This window comes from Talaromyces proteolyticus (genome assembly GCF_021365285.1).
Source record: "Talaromyces proteolyticus strain PMI_201 chromosome Unknown BGW36scaffold_13, whole genome shotgun sequence".
NCBI classification, from domain to species: Eukaryota; Fungi; Ascomycota; class Eurotiomycetes; order Eurotiales; family Trichocomaceae; genus Talaromyces; species Talaromyces proteolyticus.
Genome location: NW_025764289.1, coordinates 296,750 through 318,727, shown reverse-complemented (window position 1 = coordinate 318,727; position 21,978 = coordinate 296,750). Strand labels below are relative to the sequence as shown.

Genomic DNA, 21,978 nt, shown 5'->3' with positions numbered 1-21,978 from the left:
ATATATAAAACAGAAGTCAATTCACCAATGCAGTGGAAAGTAAACATTTAAGGCTGATTGATAAGCTAGCCCCGCTATCGTCGGTTGATAAGATTGCGGCGGGAAAAAAAAGACTCCAAGCTTCCCATTCAAACGACTGCCCAAATCTATTCACATATACCCTGAATTATTACATTGGCAATACCAGAAATTATAAATAATGCCTCATTCTCCGTCAAGCTCTACGCACTCAGAGCATAACCCTGCCGACCCGACAAGGTCTGCGCCTTTATCCCCGACGACTACCATGACATCTACAGACGACGCCGACGACACGGCAGTCCCAGTCCAGAACAACGAGAACTCTTTAGACGATATATTCGGCTCCTCGCCGCCCGCCGATAACCACATCACTGCGCAAATCACAACCAGCAACACCAACACACAAGACTACGCACAGAATACAGCAGAGCTTTCGGATCTTCCCGCCCTTCGTCGCCAGCACGTCACTGCGGGGTATCGGGATGGCATCGCAGCGTCCAAATCAGAGCATGTGCAAGAAGGGTTCGATGGCGGGTATCCTGTCGGCGCGCAGTTTGGACTCAGGGCGGGCACAGTATTAGGGTTATTGGAGGGGGTGATCAAGGGGTTGCAGGGGAAAGACTCGACGGGGCCGGTTGTTAAAAAGGGGTCGACATTGGGTGCGAAAAAGGGGGCAGATATAATAGAGCTAGGAAAGGAGAAGGAGGTAAGACGGGAGCGGATTGAAAGGATAAAAAAACTCTACAATACCGCAGTCAAGGAGTTGGATGTTGAAGCACTCTTTGGGGGTTTGACGGCAGAAGGGGAGGGAGAAGGGGGGATGACGGAAGAACAAAAACCTGAGAATCGACTGAGAAACAAGGCAGAGCCTGTCGTAGCAAAGTGGGAGAAGTTGGTGGGCGTGACAAGTTGGGAAGAGAATATGGAGGCGTTGGAAATGGAGGAGCATACGAGTTGAAACGAGCCAACTCAAATTTCAGTTCCCACGAATTTTGATATCAGCCCTCGTCTCCAGCCCTCTTCTCCAGCCCTTTTTGGTGTGACAAAACGCAACGTGGACTTCATGGAGTCATCGGTCTGCGCCTGTCCCAGCCCCATGGTTGATGCCCGTTACACGCCCGTTACACGAATGCCAAGGTCCGAGGCTGAGGTCTCGCAAGCCAAGTCCATTCGGATGAGTCTTGAACTCTTGAACTCCTCTGAGTTCTGTCTGAAACAGAACTGAATGCTGCTATCCAGAGAGATGAAATCTTTAGCATTGAAAGCCCGACCGGTTTATAGAGCCGACAACTTTTCTCACCATCTACGATCTTCACCGCACTCTGACTTTGGCTAAATGGTGTATACATACCACTAAATCCGAGCAAATTCTATTCTATTCAGATTCATTTCAAATCCCCCTAATATGTAGCTTCATCACATTCCTCAACTCAACAAAAGCGCAACGCAACAAGCACGTTGTCCATCCTCTTTGGGTAACAATATGCATCAGCAGACAGTCGAGCACGTATCTGACTGCATGCACATGTCATTTAGTGTTTAGCTCTGTAAGACATGATCTGACACGCCAACAACCCAATTGGTCTCATCGAGTAACTTCCCTTTCCAGCGAATATGTCTACTTTCTTTTTTCCATTTTTTCGGGGAGACACTGATTGGTTCTTATTCTTGCTTTAAGAGAAACTAAAATCCTGCCTGCATCTGAAATCCTTGATTCGTGCCGGATGTACAATGCATGCATGCGGATAGGCAGTCATGCAGCTAGCCAGAAAAGAGAACATTGTCTCGACGATTTGAAGAATTTTTTTCCCGCCCTCATCCCTCATTTTAGTCCAAGCCTACCTATATGGTGTACCGGAATTGTATGCACGGAACAATTACGTTACTCAATTGTGTGCCTTGCCGGAAATCGGGGAGTACGTAGATAAGGTCGATATCACTATTAGTGGATGTAGAGGAGGGAGAAACTCCGAGTCAATGTACAATCTTCTGATTTCCCGGTATCTTTCTTAGTCTTCTCTTTTCTAAAATTTTTTTCCTCTAATTACTGATTCAATAAAAGGAGATCCTGTAAAGAGTGAAAGAAAGATTGGTTGACAGATTCAGTACCACAGGCGAAAAGGTTTGAAATGAGTCGATAATCAAGTCTCAGGACCCTTGCACATCAGTGGCTGAATTATTAGCTCCTGTCTTGCCCTTTTCTGTCTTGATAGGGATAGAGGTGTCTTGCGGGGCTTGCTGTCATGTCGGTGTTATTGATTTATTATAGGTAAAATCCCTTACACAATATCCAATTGGACACTCTGCCCGGAATCGAACACCCGAAAATCAACTGATTGGAGGAAATAGGTAGTACATATATTATGCACGCCATATTTGTCATGTCTCTGGACAATTAATACTTTCCCTTTTTTAAGACTATCAGTACATATGTAAAGACTTCTACATAAAAGAATAGAAAGTTAGTATTTGGAATTCTGCGGGTTACAGAAGCAAGTGGATAATGGTACACAACAGACAATCAGTGCTGTTGAAGATATTTTGATTCAGATCCAAGAAGTTCAGAAGCTTCTTGTTGGATAGGTTCATCCATCTAGTTACATGCAGACAGGTGTTGACAGAAGAAAGAAAAAACACTCCCGCCGATACGCCTTTTGTCATCGTCATTCCCATGTTCGCCATTCTTGTAAACCCAAAAACTAGCCCAAACGCCAAAAAAAAAATAGTACATGGGGGATGCCTGCGATCCAACTTTTGTGTGCCTGGCCCGAGTCATCCCGATGAGGTAGGACATTAGGAAAATTGTGTTGGACGAGTAGACAGAATGAGAATGAAAAAAGAAAGACCGAGTTCATGTCAAAAAGAGTGATAGGCTCTAGATCGAGAGGTGAGGAATATCAAAACAGTCAATAACCAAACATAAAGGGCGTGTTATTACGTCAGTGCATGAAATCCATCATCATTTCCATAGAAAGTCTAGAAAATGTCATTGTCATGACCATTGAATCGTGAATACTAATAGCGGAGACCATAGAACATAAGCGTAAGTGGAACGTTAGCTCGTGCATGCAGAAACAAAGCTCAAAGAATAGTTATTAGTTGTTGCTGCAGTTCAAGGATCGCAAGGATCCCCACATTCTCTTGAAGACGCTTGTACGGTATATTGACGAGGTCTCCGTATTTGAACGCTGTTGATGGCAGTAATATTGGTGGATTGTTTCTGCCTTGGAGAATGGAAGAGACTCATCGGTCGCATTAGACCGCTGGCGGCGGCGGCTTTGTGCTTGAATTGCCGCAGCCGTCGACGTGTTGATCTCGCTTATTCCCTTTTCAGTGCTTTGTCGGGACGGCGATCGGGGCAGCGACGTGGTTGACGGAGCCACGAGGCGCAAGGTCTGTTTAAGGGGTTTAGGTAGTACATCGGAGACGGAGGTGACACTGACAGCTGCGCGATCGTCTAAATAAAGCGGCAAATGTGGAAGTTCTGGCGGTGGCGGAGACGTCGGAAGCCCTGCGTCTAGGGTACTAGTGAACTCCGCGTGTAACTTGGCGTCTGACTTGGCGATGCGTCGGAGCTGCACTCGACTTCGGACCTTCCGAAGCGTATCGATAGGCCCGCGGCGGGACTGTGAGCGCCCACTCACAGATTCCGAATCCGAGTCCGATTCCCACACAGATTGTTCTCCGTAGGCGACCGAGGTCGATGTCGAGGGTCGTCCTTTGGTCGAGGCATTGGTGGCCTGCCGCGTGATAGGCGGAGATGGATTTGCAGGGCATGGGGCTGGGCTGGGACAATCATGCGCTGGGATGAAGAGAGCGTGATCGAATGGTGAAGTGTGGGGCTCCATAGTGACTGGGTTCATGAGACTAGGCGGTGAGATGAGTGAGGTGTCAATATGGGATTTCGACCCGCTATTGTGACTCTTTTTTGGGACAGGGGTTGGGCCCTGGTTTTTCAAAATGGGCGGCAGGCTGGGGAGCGGCTTCGAGCGAAGAGACGATGCTGCATGCGCTGCAGATTCTTTGTGCACCATAACGAGCGTCTCAGATGAGCTATTCCCAAATCCAGGATTGGCAGCAGCTACACGATCGGTCGGAGTCGAAGGCCGTGTGCAAGCTCCCGACCATGTGTCAGGGGTAGCTACTGGGAGGAAGAAGCGAGGACCTTGAGTTCGGTTGCGACCAGCCTTTTCACTGTGGAAGGCTAATTGCTGAGTAGCTTTTCTGACCTCGTCGGGGCAATTGGTGCCAGAGCTTGTCGATGAGAATGAGCTACTTGGTGTGAGATCCGGAGTCACGCCGGAATCATCCGTTTTGATGGAACTGCAAGAACCTTGGCTGCAGTGGTTGTAATTTCGTTGCCAATCAGGTGTCGCGGGGCAGACAGGTGTTCGTAGAGGTTGTGAGTTGTAATGATCTGCCAGAATTTGCGTGGGATGATACAATTGACTTGGTATCGACGGCTGTTTTTTCTCGGTCATGTAAGACATGAAATACTCATTCTCCAAGTCTTCCAGCTCGATGTCCGAGTCATCTATCGTCCGAGTATCCCAGTGCTTTGATGTCTCCAGCGCTCGTTCCAGATAGAACGGGTCAAGATTGGGGTCCTCAGCAACAGCGACTGTTGTGGGCGACCCAAACTGATCGATCTCGTATTGCAAACCCTTCAAAGCATAACCAGTCAAATGGTTCCCATGAGCTTGGAGGTGGTAGGGAACCTTAGTATGCTCGCCAGCCATGGGCTAGGTAGTCGAGATAGTAAATGGTTTTGAAACAGCTGCAAAGGCACACATGCGACCCGTATCAATCCGTAGATAGAGAGATTAGGTGCTGAGTACGGAGAAATCAAGGCAAGTGGAAGAGAGATGATACCGGGGATGGAATCCAAGGGCGATGGTGATCTGTTTATACAATCCATAGGGAGAACAACAATCAAACAAAAAATTCAGCCATCTTAGAGGTGGCTGATAGTATCAATCTGCATGCCGATGCAAAGCTGTGTAAACATACACCAACCGCGTAGCCGCACGGACGTCAACAACCTATCACACCTTGCATACGTCCTTCACAGGGATGGGGATCCGGTAAGGTGGGCACCCTGTGTAAATGCGCTCGAGCTCTATTTCTGCCAAGCGCCTGGAGCAAGGAGTCATTGGCGGCCGATTCGGAAGAAAATCCCACTGCAGGCCCAAACACCTCCAATTTCGGGGTGCACAGATTGCAGGCAAGAAGATGCCCTTATCCGAGATTCAATATACAGTACTACTGCATATAGATGCAAATAGCCAGCAGAAGCCCCGGGCGTATACCTGATAGTCCTGATATTTCGGACATCCTTCATCGGTGAGCCCATGATATCGAGATAGCTCGATAGATTGCCGGTAGGAGGTAGTTTGCGACAGTACACATTCTATCGATCTTGTCAGCCATGCTAACGCATCTTTAGCCTCGCTGTGGCGCTGCTCCTAGGCCTGGTGGCTGCACATATTGGAAGTCTCAGTCTAGGCATCCGAGACAGTATGATGGGTTCCCTCGAAGCCACTGGATAGGTATGGAGAGGTAGGGGATCCACCCGGACCGACACTATCACTCACGGGACGACATCCGAATCTCCGTTAGACTCTAGTCTCAACTGTTCGTAGCTGCATGCAAATCATTTCGATGGCGAGGAATGAGTACCAAGCTGTTGGGAGCAATCACAGACGCCGCTGCGTCATCAGAGTAGTATCCGTGCTCGGTGACCCCGTTGCTAAGCAAGAAGGTAGGATCCCCGCATTCCAATGCTGTATGTACTGTGCTTGTGCATCCAGGGTACACAGATCAGCAAACTAATTATGTCTTGCAGCAGATTAATGACTACAGCGCCGACGACTCTACTCCTATCGTCGTGGTGGTTCGAGGCGTTTGGACGCAGGCCAGACGCAGCGACTCGAGTATCGACGCGTACCCGCCGTTGCTTCCTGGGTCGGAAGCTGATTCCGCCTGCTCGGATCCTCGATGTATCAATTATTATAAGGAGCAGAGGACGGGGACGAAGCGCAGGAAAGAATAGACCCCAGACACCCAGTTGTCACTGCTTGGAGGCGTGGGCTAGATGCTTCGGGCTGACCATGGTGATGGCAATAGCCATTGGCCACTTACTATCTCGATTGCAGACTCGATGTATAGGAAAACTTGTTGGCAGGCGCTCATCAAGCATTGCCACTGGCGCCGAATCAGGACGAGCAGCGGCTCTCGTGGACGGGAGACCTAAGCTCGCGCGGCAGCGGGTGTCTTTTACCGGCGCTGGAACGAGTGGGTACACACCTAACTTAGTTGTGGCTGGGCAGACGAATAGCTCGCCAGGACGAGGTTCCAGGGCAGCGTCGATAGCGGCAGGGATGGAGCTAGGATGGGCGAGGAGGAAGATCAGATCTGATAGCTCTGATTATCACAGTATTACTTACTAATATGCTGGCGATGCCTGTGGGGAAGGAAGGCACGGCCGCTCCTGCCAAGCCAGTCGCTCTAGAACAGCCTCATTCACGATCTATCGCTTTTCTCTTTCTCTCTCGCTTGCTCGTCCTCTTACTCTATGTCATGCTGTATTATTACAATATGTGACTATATTAACTTATGCTATATCAATAATCTTTTCGGAATCTACAATCGCCGCCCCTACAAACACCTTGACTATCCCCAATTACTTGTTCGGAGCCCAATCTGAGATGAGATTCACCTCTGTGATGCACAGCATCTCGAATTCCAGAAAACTGGGTCGCATTGAGTCTGCGCCGGGAAAATGCATACCATCGCTACTTGCAGCTTCGATCTCCCAATGAGACCAGTACCCATACGCGGCCAAAGCCAAGCCTGGCCAAGTACGCAAGGACGACAAGGCTGAGACGACCAAGGCGGCGTAGCGAATCAGGGTTTGCTGGCCCTCGAAACCTTTTTCTCTAGCATGGTTATATTCATCCATTATTGGGTCGCTGGTTAACCTGTCTCGATGGGGCCGGCCGGGTCTCAAGAAATCTCCGGCTGGCATCATTTCGCGCGTTGTGAGCAATCGTCAAGGGAGGTTTAAGAGCCCCCTTCCCCTGCGTTCAAACTCCCGTTTTAATGGCGCCTTCCCTTGCTTTTTGTCTAGGACAAAAACGTTAGGGTCATATATCTATTTATCCTCTTTGAGATGCTGCAAACTAGCTGCCGTGGCAACAGAGCAGTTGTCTCATCTTGAGGAAGCTATCGCTGCGAGGGCCAAATAATATATTCGATGTTTTCAACACGATGCATGCAAAATCCCGCTTCGCCATGTTATTTCTCATTAATAGTTCGACGATCGTCATGATGTCCGTTTACAGTTCGCACCGGATGTGGAAGTCACTTCCAACGGCTTCATCAAGACGCTCTATGCTATATATTGAACCCATTTCTACACATTGTTTATTAGTGCCTACACGTCATATCAGAAGAAAAGTAGTCCTAGTCATTGTGGTTAGTAAGTGAAAGCGCCGTGTTGGGACGTCGCGGTCCTGAACTTCAAATGGGTAAACGTCATTGGAGCGAAATAGACAGCCGGGAGACAAAGTCGCTATGCGCTGGCAAACGTGTATTCTGATCGCTAGAGCAAAGAATCACCGGCGATTACTCTCACCGTCATACCATATTCTAGCATGTAAGCACCTTCACAATGTCGAGCTAGCAGGGGGGCGAGGGGCAACAGTGGTGATCAGGACTGCCAACGCATCAGCCGTCACTGGCATCGCCATTTAGCGAGAACCTAGAAGCTGTGCACAGGAATCCAGGTGGTGATAGAGACCATGTTGTTTCTCTTGCTTTCGTCATGCGGCGGGGTTATACCCTACGCCGCCAGATACTCGTTCATATTAGTTAATAATTAACCAAGCTGTGTAGTGCAGATTTTCTCCTGTCTGCTGTTATATTTTTGACCATATTAAATAATATAGAGCGAGCAACCACCGCACGACACATGGCACGCGACGCCACAGCTGTGGCTAAGCGCGCTTTGTGACAGCGCATCGCCTGGTATTAGTATAAGTATAGAGAAGGAAACATAATAATAATCATAATACTTGCAATTCTGCTATTAACCGTAATGAGAAAATAAAATATTGCGACAGTGAGGAGGTGACTGCAAGACCAGCGGAGAGCGCGCCAAACCCAGTCTGGAAGTCCGGCCGCCTTACTGCCCTATCCTGCCTCTATACCAGAGAGCCTCTTAATCTTCCAACGCATCCTCGCCTACTGTCCACAATATCTCAGCGCTGCAATGGCTTCGTCCTCGCACTGCTGATGCACACCCTGCGCGTACAAGCAACAATTGAGTCGCGCCTCGACTCAATTGTTCGGTGGCTCCACCGCGTGTGTTCCCTCGCAGCTCCGCCAGCTCCCAGCCATCTCAATTAACGCACACCAGTCGATTTCGCCGACTGCTGCTATTCGACCAGCCACAATAAATGTCGTCCAACTCTTGCTGGCGTCTTCCCCCCGAACTCCCTTCCCTGGATTTCGACTTGAACCATTCTTCTTCGTAAGACTTCGCATTCCTGTTCTGCGCATCTTCCACCAATTTTCCATCCATTCCTCCGCTCGGCCTCAGTCGGCACCGAAATCACAAACGCTCCGCCAGCGAACTTTTCTGCGCCTGACAATTGAGCGGTATCCTCCGCGCAATTAATTCCTCTTTATTTCTTCTTTTTGTTTGGCGAAGCCTCCTTTATTGATTATCGCATTGTCTACTTCGCTTCCCTCGTCTACTGCCCCAGCCTCCGCCGTGCCTCCTTTCACTCGGGGAGAGCTTGACGATACCCACGAGATTTACGACCAGCCAACGATAACGAACCCATCGCCGCATCGCCACCAGCAGCAACAGTCTACTCTCCAATCTGCACATCGATTGTCTGTTCCTCCACGTCCATCAAGCGCTTCTGGTAGTCTCCGCCATTTGCGACGACGAGCCTCTCCAAGAGTTGAGAACCCCCAGTCAGCTACACATCGCCGTACCATCTCAGTCGATGCAGCACCGCAGCCTCGTCGCAATCGAAGTAGCACCCGCGCAACCGCAACCCCTCGTGGAGCTGGAGTCAGTTTTGCTGAAATAGCACCCGCGCTCTCCGAAGCAGAGACAGAAGCCGGTGCATCGACTTCTCAGGACTCGGTTCACCAGTTGGGAGAGTCGTACTGGCCTCAACGCTCGACAAGGGTCTCTCCGCGCACCGCCTCTGCTATTCTGTGGGCGCTAGAAGAAGCAATTCGCAAGCCGTTCCCATTCACCCCTGACTTTGAAGAGCTCAACGCTTCCATGTCGGAGCTGACTGGTGCGTCGGGACCAGTGGCAACTGGAGGCAGTGTTCGTCCCCAGAATGGAGGTTCGCGCTCAAATCAAGGCACCCGGCCAGTGCACACTGTAGTGCCGGCAGGTGTGCGGACTCCAACTGATATAATGCGGGATCGTCGAGATCGCGAGGCTAGAAAACTGGCAGAAAAAGAGGCCCGTGAACGGCAGCAAGAAAGGGAATTGAGACAACAACAAGCGGAAGAACGGCAGCAATTTCAGAGTCAACAGCACGCTGCTGCTGGCGCTACTGGAAGAAGTGATTTCACCGCACAGCAACATCAGGGCCCTGTCCGGCAGCCGGCCGTGGTTGACCCAGCCTATATCGAACAAGCTTCGGAGAGCCTTCAACAGCCAGTTCCAACTGGTGGTCGCAGACAGGAACCATCCCAACCGCCTGGAAATGGAACGACTGCCCAGCGACAGCCAGCAGGTCGCAGCCAATCAAGACCGGGGCCTTCCTCATCCCAACAACAACAGCCTGCGCCACAACCTAGACAGCAACCACCCTCGCAAAGCAACACACAGCAGGGTGTAGGTACATCCCAACCCCAATCGACGCAAGTTTCAGCTCCAGGCTCGCAATCACAAGAGCAGTCACGGCGATCTACATTTCCTCATGCCTTTGAACGATGGGAAACACTCTCATCACACTGGGAAGGGCTTACTGGGTATTGGATTCGAAAAATGGAACAAAGCAATTCCGAGCTAAGCCAAGATCCTTTGAATCAGCAGATGGCTCGGCAGATAAACGACTTGTCTGCTGCAGGCGCAAACCTCTTCCATGCGGTGGTTGAACTGCAGCGCCTCCGAGCGTCATCAGAGCGCAAATTTCAGCGATGGTTCTTTGACACCCGTGCCGAACAAGAGAAAGCTCGAGAAGTCCAGGCTGAGCTTGAACGTCAGCTTCAAGCATTGAAACTGGAGAGATCAGACGCTGGCGAATTACGTCAAAAGGCAGATGCCGAACGTAAAAAGGCCGAGGACCTAGTCAAAGAAATGCGTAGGGAACTACAGATCTCGAAGGAGGAGGCACGAAGAGCTTGGGAAGAACTTGGCCGTCGAGAGCAGGAAGAGCGAGACCGCACAGCGTCGCTCCGCAACGGCGAGCCTACACACGTTGGCGGTGTTCAGGTTGTGCCTATGATTACCGGGATTCCCAGTCGACAGAATAGCAGCGCAAACAGACCACCAACACGGGAGGGCCCCTATCCCGGTGGTCCTGGTCCTACGAGCATGGGTGGGCAGCCACGAGAGAACACGCAATACGTTGAGGAGGAAGAACTGCCTGAAACAGATCCATTCACGGAGACTCCAAGAACAGCCCAAACACATGCATATCCACCTTCATCGCATCCGCCGGGCTCCTCAGCCACTATTGTTGGTGGTACACCCAAGTCCCAGCCACCAGCAACGTCTGTAGGCTACGGGGAAACTCCCGGTCATTTTTACCAACATGGCGGCACCATTCTTCACGGAGAGCCAGAGGTTGACCAGCGGTCATATGTAGCTAGCACTGAAGGCAGTGAACTTGAGGAAGAGTACGCGGCGCAACACGGCGCAGAGTACCATCATGATGTTCAGAGTCACGAATACGCTGGCAGCGAGGGAGAATACGACGACGACAGCCAACAAGAGTACCCACCAACCACCAGTGGCGCCCCTATACCATACGGACAAACAAGTGTTGATTACAGCGGTTCAAGCTGGGGCGGCTGGGACTCGATAACTCCACGACACCGCCATCCCACACGTCTCAGTGACGTATTGGAAGAGGACGAACGAAGCCGAACCAGCCCGAGTCGAGCCAGCCAAGCCAGCCGTGGAATGCATTAAGAGGAGCCATAATACCGTACAATCTACTTCGGTTGTCTATATCTAGATTCTCATCCATACAATTTCTGCTTTTTTTTTAACCTTGGATATTGGAGTTTGATAAGGGGCTGGAAGCGTATGTCTTTTCTTCTACTGTAATTGCTTTTTTACCTACTACATTTCATATATTTCGTCTCTTTTCGTTCTTTTGTATCTTTCTCTTTAAATGCGCATTTTCAAGCATCAATAGTGTGTGTGTGTGCCCGATTGCATTCGCATGGATATGTGGATTTTCTTTCTTGGTTTTTTCACTAAAAGAAAAAGGACGTCTGCCTTTTGCTGCTTGGAGGTACGAGTCGATGTCTGGCTTTTCTTGCATATAGTCAATTCAGCGAGATTTCTTCATCCTAAGCACGTGATAATTTCGTATTTGATTAATAAGTTAGATAAATAGGCGGCATATAGGCCATGCTTGAGGCACCCAAGCACGTGCGAAGTAAACACCATATTTTTTCACCTCCCAATTCAACTTTCTCGAAGACCTCGATGCTGGCATTTGCATGTGGTTTAATTTTCAAATCTTGCTCATTTACACAAACTAATTGCAGAGGAACCCAAGGTCGGGACGTGAATATATATAGATATATAAATACTCCGGACTTTGCCGCTAACATCTTATGAACTCTAGTACATATCTGAGTTGGCATTTGGCAAACTAAAGACGACAGTGGTGTTGAATCCCCCCCATTCTAGCTAACTTGGGTTAAAATAACCATCCTCGAGAGGTTGAGTATAATCGATATCGTCGGGAGATGGGGTAGAGGCCTAGATGCCGAATTAGCTGAAGGATTCGTGAAGAATTAAAGGTAAGCTCAAAAAAAAACAGACCGAGGTGAATTCGGAGGGTGATGTAGCTGCATAAGCTGTATCTTGGTCTTCACCTATACTTGGGCTCACTTCTAGCGTATTATTACCAGGTGTTGCCGGGTCCCAGGTAGGCGTTCCCGAGTCAATCCATGGGTTATCGTTGGGTACGTTCGTTGGACTCTGAACTTCATGTATTCGGTATGGATCTGGCTGAACTGACTTTCAGCCTCTAAGTCAATTTCCCGGGGAGGCTATGACTTACACTCTTAGCCTCAGTCTGAGTAGGGTGTGGATGAGTGGCTTTGTATTCCTGGATAGCATCCACGATTTCTGTGTAATTCTTCCATTTTGCAATTTGAAGAGCGTTTCTATACCTATGCATACGGCCCAATTGCCAGTTTACGTATACCTCTACTTCAATATCGATACCTTCGCATTGGAGGAGTCGTTTAACAATTGCAAGATGTCCATGGAGTGTAGCTAGCAGCAAGGCTGTCCACCCGTTATGATTCCTTCTCAGATACCGAAAATTGCATGTCATATTGATTCCTGCATCACGCCCCGAATTAAGTAAAAGTGAAGCTACGGACAAGTGGCCATTTTTCACTGCGTGTAATAAGGGCGTGAAGTCGTCGGCATCACGACGGGTAAGCGGCAATTCGTCGTCTTCGAGAAGGTGTTGAACGATTTCTGCATTTCCATGGCATGCCGCATTCCGCAGCTGTGCAATTTTTAGAGCACTTTGCACAGATGTATGATGTGGAGATTCTGGAAACATGATGCGGATAATATCCTCATGCCCGCTCCTTGCAGCTTCGTGCAGAGCCTCTTCCACCTGTGGAAAGGCTATGTCAACGATGCATAACTGGTGGTCAATCAAAAACTCCACAACTTTGATGTGTCCATACTTTGCAGCCGTACCGAGGGCATTCAGTCTAGTTTTCGGGTCAGGTATGTTAGGATCCTGTCCATTTTCGACAAGATACTGAAGCGTAGACAAGCATCCATAACGGCTCGCCACGCTGATCGGCTTTTGCGTTGAGATTGACCCATCACTGTAGATATATTCTAATAGGCATCGAGCTAGGCTATCTTCATGACGAGCTAGAAGAGTCGAGACATGTCTTTCTAGCGCAGGTTCGTTTGAAGTATCCTTTACTCTCGGAATTTGAAGTACAGACTTAAGAATCGAATATTTCCTACTTAAACATGCCGTTTCAATGACTTGATAAACATATTTCCCGGGATCTAGAGTCTTTTCAAGAAGTAGTTTTACTATAGCGTAGTGTTGTTTTGCAATAGCAATGCCCAAGGGACTATCCTGTAGATATCTTTTCCACAAGTCCCTCTTCCCGACGACTCGGTCGAATAGCTCCTGTGTTGTGAATTGCTCAGTCCAGCGCTCGACAGCTGCCACATTACCAGTGGCGCTGGCATGCCACACATCAATGGATGTGGGATCTTGATAGATCGGAAACTCAGTATCGCCTGATGCGGAGAGTTGGTGCCATTTGGTGATATGTGCAGCAAGCTCATTCTTAGTGGCGAATCCTAGTTGTGAAGCCGGGCAAGTGGGAAACATGCAGAGAAACGAGCGCTCATGTTGTTGATCGTGCTGTATGCGCATCTTGAGGGATTCAAATCCTTCATAGAAGAATTTACAGTAGAGACGGGAGCACTTGAATATTCCCTCTCCATAAAATGCTTGCAATCGATGCTGCAGGACCAGATCTTCAACCGTGCACCGAATAGCTTCTAGGGCTAGCTTTAGATCCACCAGATAGCAATCGTCCGAACGCTTGGCTGCGGTTTCCGTTTCGTTTTTCCAATACTCAAAAGTCCGCAACAATTTGGCATAGAAACTTTCATTCTTGAATGGTTGCAGTTTGCTTTTCGTTTCCCTTGACACAGGATAGTCGAGATCCTCCTCTGAGGAATGGTGATCGAGGAACCTTTGTACTTCGTCAGCGAGCCGCTTGAATGATTTCGAGTCGTATGTTTTAATGTGTCTCATGCAGTCTTCCAAATGGTGTATCCAATTGACGATGGCGTAGTCGATAAATGCATAATGACCGTCCAAGACGTATTGTTTCAACACATCCCCGTCTAGTTTACTGTTGATGCAAGGATGGTTAAGATATCCTAGGCAGAGCTGGCACAGATCGTACGCTTCTTTGCTTTCCAGTACATAGTCTTGCTTGACAAGGTACAGTTTGGCTGTGGTGTGAACGAGTTCAATGGTCCCTCCTGCACGGATTTCCACCAGAGAACCACACAGATGCTTCGAGTCCACCCTTAACTTGCGCTTTTCAAAGTCGATAGTTTGTGTTTCCAGGTCTATCGCAATAGCACCTTGGATCTCGTGCCATTTTAGTGGACGTTTTGCACACACCAGCCATCCCAGCAGCTTACTGGTATACTTGGTGTCTGCGTCGCTGTCTTTCCTTAGAATTCGTGTGATAATACGGCCATAACTAAGAAAGAATTGTTAGCAATCGGTCGCATTATAATTTTACGCATGCGAAACCGCCCTACGCTTCATCTAATCCACGAGGGAATATCTCCAAACTAGTCTCCAGACTGAAATCTGCTCGTGACGCCTGATTGGAGAGGTTGTGCATGACCAGTCTCGCGAATAGAAACATCCCTTTTCAATGTCAGTGCCATTTTCCATAATATATGTGGAAACAAGTGTTCTCACCATCGGCATGGTCCACGACAGATGCTACCACAGCTTTCCGTTCGTCATCTAAAATTCCGAATGTATCTATCCAGGACTCGCTGAGCTTGTCGCAGTAGAACTTGATGTCTGCAGCATTGTCGTCGCTCGATATCTTGACAGTGGGTGTGTGTTTAAGAAATCTGCGACAAATTTGATCATCCTGGCTAATAAAGAGACAGCGAATACCTTCAGAGCCATTCTCGTTGATGGATTCTACTTCCTTCTGGAACCATGGGATGATCTTCTTAATTTCATCCGGATCGCATTCGTCGATACCATCAAGAACAATAAAGATGCGTGGTCTGCTTTTAAAGGCGACACTTAACATGCTTTGCGCCACAGATATCGAAGTGAGAGTCTTTGTATCGCTTTCTACAGCAGAGTTATAAAAGTATGGAAGTAAATCCTTGTTGTATCTGAGCAGCTGCCCAAGAAGACTTCGCGCAATCGAAATGAAGGAGTTTCGTTCCTGGTCCCCATGTTTACAGTAGAAGAAGAGGACGCATGTCGATGGGGTCTTTTGCAGCTCTTCTACAAGTAGTGATGCTAGAATTGTCTTCCCTAATTGGAATCAGGATGGAAAACGTTGAATTAAAATGCTCTTTACTCACCCGCCCCGGGAATACCGGTCAACCACAGCAGTGACGTGCATGAAATAGTCGGATCACACCAGGTACGAATATAGTTATTCTTCAGTATCCAGCTCCCTGTACCTGGATACTCAAATCGCTCCATTTTGTACTTCTCCTGGTCATCTGCAGAGCTGGCAGCACTCAGCCAGTCTCGTATAACAATTCGCTTCTTCCGATTCTCATCTTCCTTACGAGAGCGATATCGGTCCTGTGCATCCGCCTGGGATCTCCGGAACTCCGCAAACTGAAGAAGGTTTGCCTGGCTCTCCAGTAGCAACTTGTGAGACTGGAAATTTTCAATTATACGGGAGAACTTTGTACGTAAATTCTTCCAGGTCGCTTGGAATATCTGTCTCCAGACTACATTTTGGTATTAGCACTAACTTTATTGAGTCAAGTTCATTTCGATCTCATTCCTTACCCTTTTGCTTGAAAAATTTCAGAGCCTTCTTGTGAAATTTGAGAATGTCGCCATAAACCATGTGAAGAATTGTCCGCATGTGTGGATTGTCCTGGAAGAGAGTCTGGTACTGCTTCAACATGGGAAGATTCACCGCCATATCTTCGTACATCTCGAGCAAGGCATCGAAAGCAGCTGTGTAGGAGCTGGCAATCTGGTCCAAGTAAGCATTTCCATGCCTGTGTTCAGCTCAATTAAATCGTACTAATAAAAGAAATTTAATGGGACCCTAAAGAGAAATGCTCAGCGTCTATCGATTCCAAAGCAATGACTAAAACACAATCATACCCAGATATAGGCCACAAACATAGATGCGTTGAGGAAAACCTCGACAACCGTGCCGAACTGTTCCATTCTCTCGACAAAGTCCCGAAGGCGATTAAAATTTCGCATCTTCCTCTCCGACATTTGCTTATTTTGAAGCTTTGCAATTGCATCTCTCAAGTCGTCCGCCGTCGTCAACTGAAAGTCCTGATCTTCAGCTGCAGTCAGGCTACTTCGAAATTTGTCCAAGGCTTGACGGAAGACCGACTCGTCAATTGGACTAGCTGCCATGGCCGTGGTGGTGAAGAATCCATGAAGATCGAGGAGTACTGTAGATACAAGTTTTTTCTCTCTAATTTTCAATTGTTGTTTCCCCGGCACAGCCTCATCATGTGATTGATGAGCCGTGACAAGGCTACCTGCAAGGCTGTGTGCCGATAAACCCACCGAGCAAGCGCCTAATAACACAGAGTGGCGGTGTCATAGCACAGAAAAAGAAAAGAAAGCTGCCAGTTCATTCTTGGGATCGCCTTCCACCAGCAGAGAAAAGGCATCAAGCCACTCTCGCGATTTTTTTCTTCTTCGTCTGTCGTTCATAGGAGCTAATTACATGATTATAAAATGGATTATAGACGGGCAAAGAGAGGTATTTGCGACACTGACGATGTTTCTGAGAAAAGCCCTGTATCTAAGCGATTGGAACACCCGAAGACTGCCTGTTCAGCGCAATTCAGCACTTTTGAACATACTCCGCGCACCAACTCTTCCTGGACTTTCTCTCCTTACTGGCTTTCCGGGACCGATGATAACGAAATTAATACACCCTTGACCTCGGAAGCTTATAGTGACCTGAATGGCGATGCCAAGAGATATCCCGACGCTATGGCGCTGCTGTTCGAAGAAGAGATGCAATGCGATACAGCAGAGTCGGAGGAGATTTGCTTCGGAATGGTATGACCTCTAGCGTTGAGCGTTGAGTTTTCAATTGCTCTTTCGCTCACGTCGATTAAAAATATACATAGTTGTGCGAAGTCAAAGTGCGACTGAAAGACGACCCACGCATATTCGTAGGCACTGATCGTTTCGTTCACAACCCTGCAGACAACGACAAGTCACACCAGCTTCAAATGATCCATCGTGACAACCACATCGCAGTTCAATATACCCCCGAGGTAGACATGGCCGTTGTCAATTCGAACGTGACGAAAGCCATCAGAGCCCTCAATCACCTGAATGGACTCCGCTATGAAGTGCTGGCTTCTGCTGTCGAGCTCTCTGGAGCAATCTCGAGCTGGGTTAGCAAAGGAAAGACGACAGACTTCTATGTGGAGATTATTATATACGGCCCACGAGGATATTATGATGAAATAGGCACTATCTTGTCCAAGTTTCGCTTGTTCCTGCAGCTCCCACGATACCGTAGCGATGATATACCCTACGAGAACCCCCATGTCTGGAAGCTGGATTGTCTGCCGTCCCCGGTTTTGCCTCTGCTCTCTACAGATCCAATGCCAGATCACGCAGCAAATCCGATTACTGAGGCCAATGCTATACTAAATGCTCTTGACCAAAGCGACTTTTTAGACTTGGCTGTTATTGACGAGAGAATAATCAAAGAGCTACTAAGGTAGGAAGCAATCTAGGATCCGCATAAAATCTCGCATCTTCATTAACAAGAATAGTCACCAGAGAACAGGAGTCGATTTTATTGCGCAGCGAGAGGGCTGGCGACCCTCGTGCTTCTTCTCATTATGGGAACCTCGAAAGAAAGGTCTCATGAAATTGTCAGTCACTACTCTACTGCTCTTCACGGCCAGGATCTACTAACAGTCTCGACAGCTACGAACATAAGATTACTGGAACAAGGAACTCATGCGAACCGCGAGAGACAATAGGGGGCATTTTAGCCGATGAAATGGGTCTCGGAAAGACCCTGACTGTTCTATCTGCCATCGTAGGAAGCATGGAGCTTGCGGCATCTTCAAACAGTGTGGACTTACAGTCTGGAATACCATTCAAGCCTCATGGATTCAAGGTCAAGGCAACATTGGTAATTGTTCCTTCCGTGTGTAAGTTCAAATGGTGCTTTTTCGCTCTCAGACGGTCTGATCCTAGACTGATATGAAAGTTGATAGTGCTCATTGATGAATGGATGCGGGAGATAAGAGAGTAAGTGATTTAAACTGGCGATTTGCTAAAAGCAAGAGTTGAAATTATAGTAGACATGTTGCCACCGACTTCCTCAGGGTATTAAGGTATCACGGGTCCAGCAGGGGAGGTGATGACGTTGACTTTTCCAACTACGATATTGTCATCTCGACATATGCTACGATTGCGACTGAGTTTGGGCGTGGTGCGAGCCAAATCCACAGTGTTCAGTGGTTTAGGGTTGTTCTCGACGAAGGTATAGGCCCATTTTCGTGCGTATGTGAATTTTACTGACATGACACCCTTACACCAGCTCATTATATCCGACACCAGAATACAAGGCAGTACCGAGCAATGTCTGCTCTATCTGCATCCTTCCGATGGTGTCTAACGGGGACCCCAATCCAAAATTCTCTCGAAGATCTCGGCGCTTTGGTGCGCTTCCTGAGGGTACCTTTGCTAGATGCTAATGACACATTGCGTCAACAAGTACTGCGACCAGCCGAAGCTGGTAAAGCAATTGGATTCACCAATCTTCAATCATTGTTGAAGTCTATCTGTCTTCGACGCACCAAAGAGTTGCTGAATCTAGATGAGCCCGAAGTAACCCGATGCGAGCTGGCGCTCTCCAGTCAAGAGAAAACTCAATATGACCGCATAATCAATGACTCAAGGCAAGAAATAGACATAGCTGTCAGTGATGGCAGGTCAGGAGAGGCATATCGCGGAATCTTCAAAGTCATTCTTAAACTTCGATTGTTATGCACGTACGGCACATTCTACACTTTGTGGCAGAAGGCGGAAGGAGATGACTCCAACAACCCCGAGGAGGAATTTTTCCTCTTACAGCAGTCCGATCAAGCGATGTGTCGGCTGTGCTCATGCGATATCGCCTCGATCAACGACCCAAGTGACCCAAACTCTGGCACTTTTACCAGTTGCTTCCATCTTCTGTGCAACGATTGTCATGTGCAGTATAAAGAAGAGATGCCAAAGAAAAAGAAAGGTCGAATGCAGCTTTGTACGATATGTCAGGAAATGGGTCAAAAAGCTTGTTCTGTGAAGAGACAGCCTAAAAAACATCGGGAGCAGCTCAGCCTGGATTACATAAATCAGGGTCATTCAACCAAACTATCCAAATTGGTAGATAACATTTCCCAGCACAATATGAGTGATAAAGCGTGAGCTTGACAGTCTTTCTTTATCTCCGACTCTGGACTAATTTTCGATAGCATTGTCTTCTCGGCATGGAAGGGAACATTACGTATAATTGCAGGACTGCTAGCAGCACGCTTTATTCCAGTCCTTCAAATCGACGGCTCCCTTTCAATAAAAGAACGACAGAAAGTTTTGACCAGATTTCAGCAAGATGCCCAGAGAAATGTGCTCCTGATGACTCTTGGGACTGGAGCTGTTGGGTTGGTTCTTCCCATCTGCTTGAGCTTTTTCATCGATAGATGTCTTGCTGATGGCGCGTGCAGGTTAAATCTGACGGTCGCAAACCGAATCCATCTCGTCGAGCCCCAATGGAACCCTTCGGTAGAGAATCAGGCAATTGGACGCGTTCTGCGGCTAGGACAGCAAAGAAAAGTATACGTTATACGCTATATCGTGGAGAACAGCATTGAGAATGTGTGTGATGCTTTTCAATACTTCCATTGACCCTATGACACTGACTTTGGTAGTATGTACAAAGTAAACAATCCAAGAAGATCAAACTAGCTGAAGTTGGCTGGAGTGGGGAGAGCCAAGACTTACAGAATGTGCTTGTGAGTCCAAATGAGTGCTGATCCCTGTCAGATCCTGCCTAACTGACTGAACCCATGTTGTGAAAATAGAAGTTACGATCTGTTCTTGACTATCAATAGTCCGTTGAGTAAGCCGGGCAAGGCATATACTGCATTTTCATGCTCCATTCATGGTGATGACAAGCGTCAAACATTTTAACTAGGAGCACCAAGAAACTCCACAAAGTAGAAATGTTTTGATTCAACGGATTATATCAGGGAGTCGGAGGAGATTGTATTGCTCCATCAATGTGTTCTAGCTTCAACGAAGAGATGACCTGACGTCGTTCTTCGGTGTAGCTTCTACAACTGCGTAGCCAATTCCTATCTGTATGTTCCGCAGCTCAACTCGATACCACTCATGAGGTCAGGTGCATTTACAGGCAGAGCCTTCAAGGATAACAAGACACTTGCCTCAAAGTGTAGCGATATGTTATGACCGTTCCACCATGTTATGCTTTCAGTTGAATGTGACTTGGTCATGACTGATTCCCATCTCATAGTGGACGGCTTTGTCGACAAAAAGCCTTTATACAACATTTGAAGCCTTTTGATTTTGAGACGTATGTATATATCGATAGATCATGTCTGAGACGGAGGCAAGAAAACCCCGATAGATGCTGATATATTAAATTCTGGCATCAAACGACCCGAGATTAACCGATCCCTTTTAATAAAAAATTAGATATTATGGTGAATTTGTTCTTATACAAACTCATTTACACTTGTATCTGGATAATTATTTAGATTGCATGTCTTCTACGGGTAGAACTAAGTAAAGTACAAATTACCTAGTAGCATACTAGTTACTTAAATAAAGTTAGTGAAAATTAGAGTCTTAAATAGAAAAAAGCAAAAAATAAGCAAATTAAAAATTAAAAAACATTCTGTAGCGAGAATTCACTAGTGGTCACTCGCCTAACCACTACAACTAGCCGGCGAGTGGCTTATAATCTTATACGTACGGTTGAGCGGATGGGAATCCCTGTTTTCTGCACATGGTCATATGTGCTAAACAGTGGCTTGAAAAATCTTATAAGCAAAGGTTTCGGGTGAGATTCAAGGCAATAAGTTGTTGAGTGTTAATATCAATGATGAATCGGCGAAGACTTTCTCGATGTCTTCCCTAGATGTGGCGACCAGTTATTTTAGCCTGGAAATTAAAACCAAGGAGAAACCCCATTGTACTGTCCATTATTTTTGATATTAATGTACGGCACTAGTTTGCGCCCTTCAATCCTTTTCGACGTTTCCTACGCTTCATGTCAATTTTTCCTATCATGTCAAGCATTGACCTATGCATTACATATCATCGCATATTAGATATAATACTGAAATCTCACTACATCGACAATCATAGAGTTACTCTATAGTGAATATACACCAATATCTGGTATGTTTAAATTTATTTGCTTATCACGCACCTAATTTCCATGACCGAAATTACTTCAGCTGACGTAGCTTATGGTCCATAATGTCTCAGGGTTCTCACGCTTACTGATCCTTTCGATTATTGGTCAATGCATAACGTGGCAAGTCAGGTACCTTGCAAGGGCCATTTTAGCTTCCACGTAACCCCCATTCTTGATCTCAGAGTTTTCGCCCCCGGAAAACCTACTTACGCAGAAACGATCAACTTCAGGCATACAGGGTCGCGAAGATTAGATCTGTTCAGGAAAACCTGGCAGTCGATCCTACATCTGAAAAAATTTTGGGATAGGGGGTGAGATGGCTGCATAGCCGACATACCCGTGGGCTGTATAATATGTTAGTTCATATTGACTAGGCTATATGTGAAAGCTGACGCCTGCATGGTTAATTTATTAAGCAATTAATATATGTCAGCTGATTGGGTTGGTAGCGCCACAGAACCATGTGTTGGATATAACATTGACCAATCCCTTAGTGGCTTTAAGGTTAGTGGT

The 21,978-nt window shown here is 47.4% G+C and overlaps 6 protein-coding genes across 6 annotated transcripts; 4 read left to right on the top strand and 2 right to left on the bottom strand.

Moving 5' to 3' along the window:
- Positions 1 to 128: 128 nt before the first annotated feature.
- Positions 129 to 1,061, top strand: BGW36DRAFT_57267 (uncharacterized protein). Its single transcript, XM_046222433.1, has one exon. It carries the CDS (start codon positions 200 to 202, stop codon positions 977 to 979), a length of 780 nt encoding a protein of 259 aa, XP_046066747.1. The 5' UTR covers positions 129 to 199; the 3' UTR covers positions 980 to 1,061.
- Positions 1,062 to 3,116: 2,055 nt separating this feature from the next.
- Positions 3,117 to 4,760, bottom strand: BGW36DRAFT_432348 (uncharacterized protein; the record flags this gene model as incomplete). The annotated part of the gene is made up of 1 exon (XM_046221122.1): positions 3,117 to 4,760. The coding sequence occupies one exon, from the start codon at positions 4,758 to 4,760 to the stop codon at positions 3,117 to 3,119; it is 1,644 nt and encodes a 547-aa protein (XP_046066746.1).
- Positions 4,761 to 5,584: 824 nt separating this feature from the next.
- Positions 5,585 to 6,586, top strand: BGW36DRAFT_57260 (uncharacterized protein). Its single transcript, XM_046222432.1, has one exon. It carries the CDS (start codon positions 5,802 to 5,804, stop codon positions 6,468 to 6,470), a length of 669 nt encoding a protein of 222 aa, XP_046066745.1. The 5' UTR covers positions 5,585 to 5,801; the 3' UTR covers positions 6,471 to 6,586.
- A 1,894-nt stretch (positions 6,587 to 8,480) lies between these two features.
- Positions 8,481 to 11,194, top strand: BGW36DRAFT_400985 (uncharacterized protein; the record flags this gene model as incomplete). The annotated part of the gene is made up of 2 exons (XM_046218695.1): positions 8,481 to 8,502; positions 8,790 to 11,194. 2 exons carry the CDS (start codon positions 8,481 to 8,483, stop codon positions 11,192 to 11,194), a joined length of 2,427 nt encoding a protein of 808 aa, XP_046066744.1.
- Positions 11,195 to 11,757: 563 nt separating this feature from the next.
- BGW36DRAFT_411385 (uncharacterized protein) lies at positions 11,758 to 16,433 on the bottom strand. Its single transcript, XM_046219169.1, has 9 exons — positions 16,143 to 16,433; positions 16,060 to 16,083; positions 15,816 to 16,008; positions 15,374 to 15,754; positions 14,742 to 15,323; positions 14,576 to 14,687; positions 12,303 to 14,514; positions 12,062 to 12,250; positions 11,758 to 11,998 (listed from the first exon to the last, which is right to left on the bottom strand). The coding sequence occupies exons 1-9, from the start codon at positions 16,407 to 16,409 to the stop codon at positions 11,927 to 11,929; spliced, it is 4,032 nt and encodes a 1,343-aa protein (XP_046066743.1). The 5' UTR covers positions 16,410 to 16,433; the 3' UTR covers positions 11,758 to 11,926.
- Positions 16,434 to 16,558: 125 nt separating this feature from the next.
- On the top strand, positions 16,559 to 20,256 carry BGW36DRAFT_57160 (SNF2 family N-terminal domain-containing protein). Its single transcript, XM_046222430.1, has 11 exons — positions 16,559 to 17,069; positions 17,141 to 17,745; positions 17,801 to 17,902; positions 17,958 to 18,187; positions 18,254 to 18,287; positions 18,341 to 18,522; positions 18,580 to 19,447; positions 19,499 to 19,684; positions 19,748 to 19,898; positions 19,952 to 20,035; positions 20,105 to 20,256. The coding sequence occupies exons 1-11, from the start codon at positions 16,740 to 16,742 to the stop codon at positions 20,132 to 20,134; spliced, it is 2,802 nt and encodes a 933-aa protein (XP_046066742.1). The 5' UTR covers positions 16,559 to 16,739; the 3' UTR covers positions 20,135 to 20,256.
- Positions 20,257 to 21,978: the final 1,722 nt, after the last annotated feature.

Excerpts from the sequence above, each read along its gene's own strand:
- BGW36DRAFT_411385 (XM_046219169.1), bottom strand. The coding sequence starts at position 16,409 with ATGGCAGCTAGTCCAATTGACGAGTCGGTCTTCCGTCAAGCCTTGGAC. Across the intron at positions 14,515-14,575 it reads CCTCGTGGATTAGATGAAGC|TTATGGCCGTATTATCACAC; the intron begins GTAGGGCGGTTT and ends ATTCTTTCTTAG. Across the intron at positions 11,999-12,061 it reads CACCCTCCGAATTCACCTCG|GCCTCTACCCCATCTCCCGA; the intron begins GTCTGTTTTTTT and ends TTCGGCATCTAG.
- BGW36DRAFT_57267 (XM_046222433.1), top strand. The coding sequence starts at position 200 with ATGCCTCATTCTCCGTCAAGCTCTACGCACTCAGAGCATAACCCTGCC.
- BGW36DRAFT_57160 (XM_046222430.1), top strand. The coding sequence starts at position 16,740 with ATGGATTATAGACGGGCAAAGAGAGGTATTTGCGACACTGACGATGTT. Across the intron at positions 17,070-17,140 it reads AGGAGATTTGCTTCGGAATG|TTGTGCGAAGTCAAAGTGCG; the intron begins GTATGACCTCTA and ends AAATATACATAG. Across the intron at positions 20,036-20,104 it reads AAGACTTACAGAATGTGCTT|AAGTTACGATCTGTTCTTGA; the intron begins GTGAGTCCAAAT and ends TTGTGAAAATAG.
- BGW36DRAFT_57260 (XM_046222432.1), top strand. The coding sequence starts at position 5,802 with ATGCTGTATGTACTGTGCTTGTGCATCCAGGGTACACAGATCAGCAAA.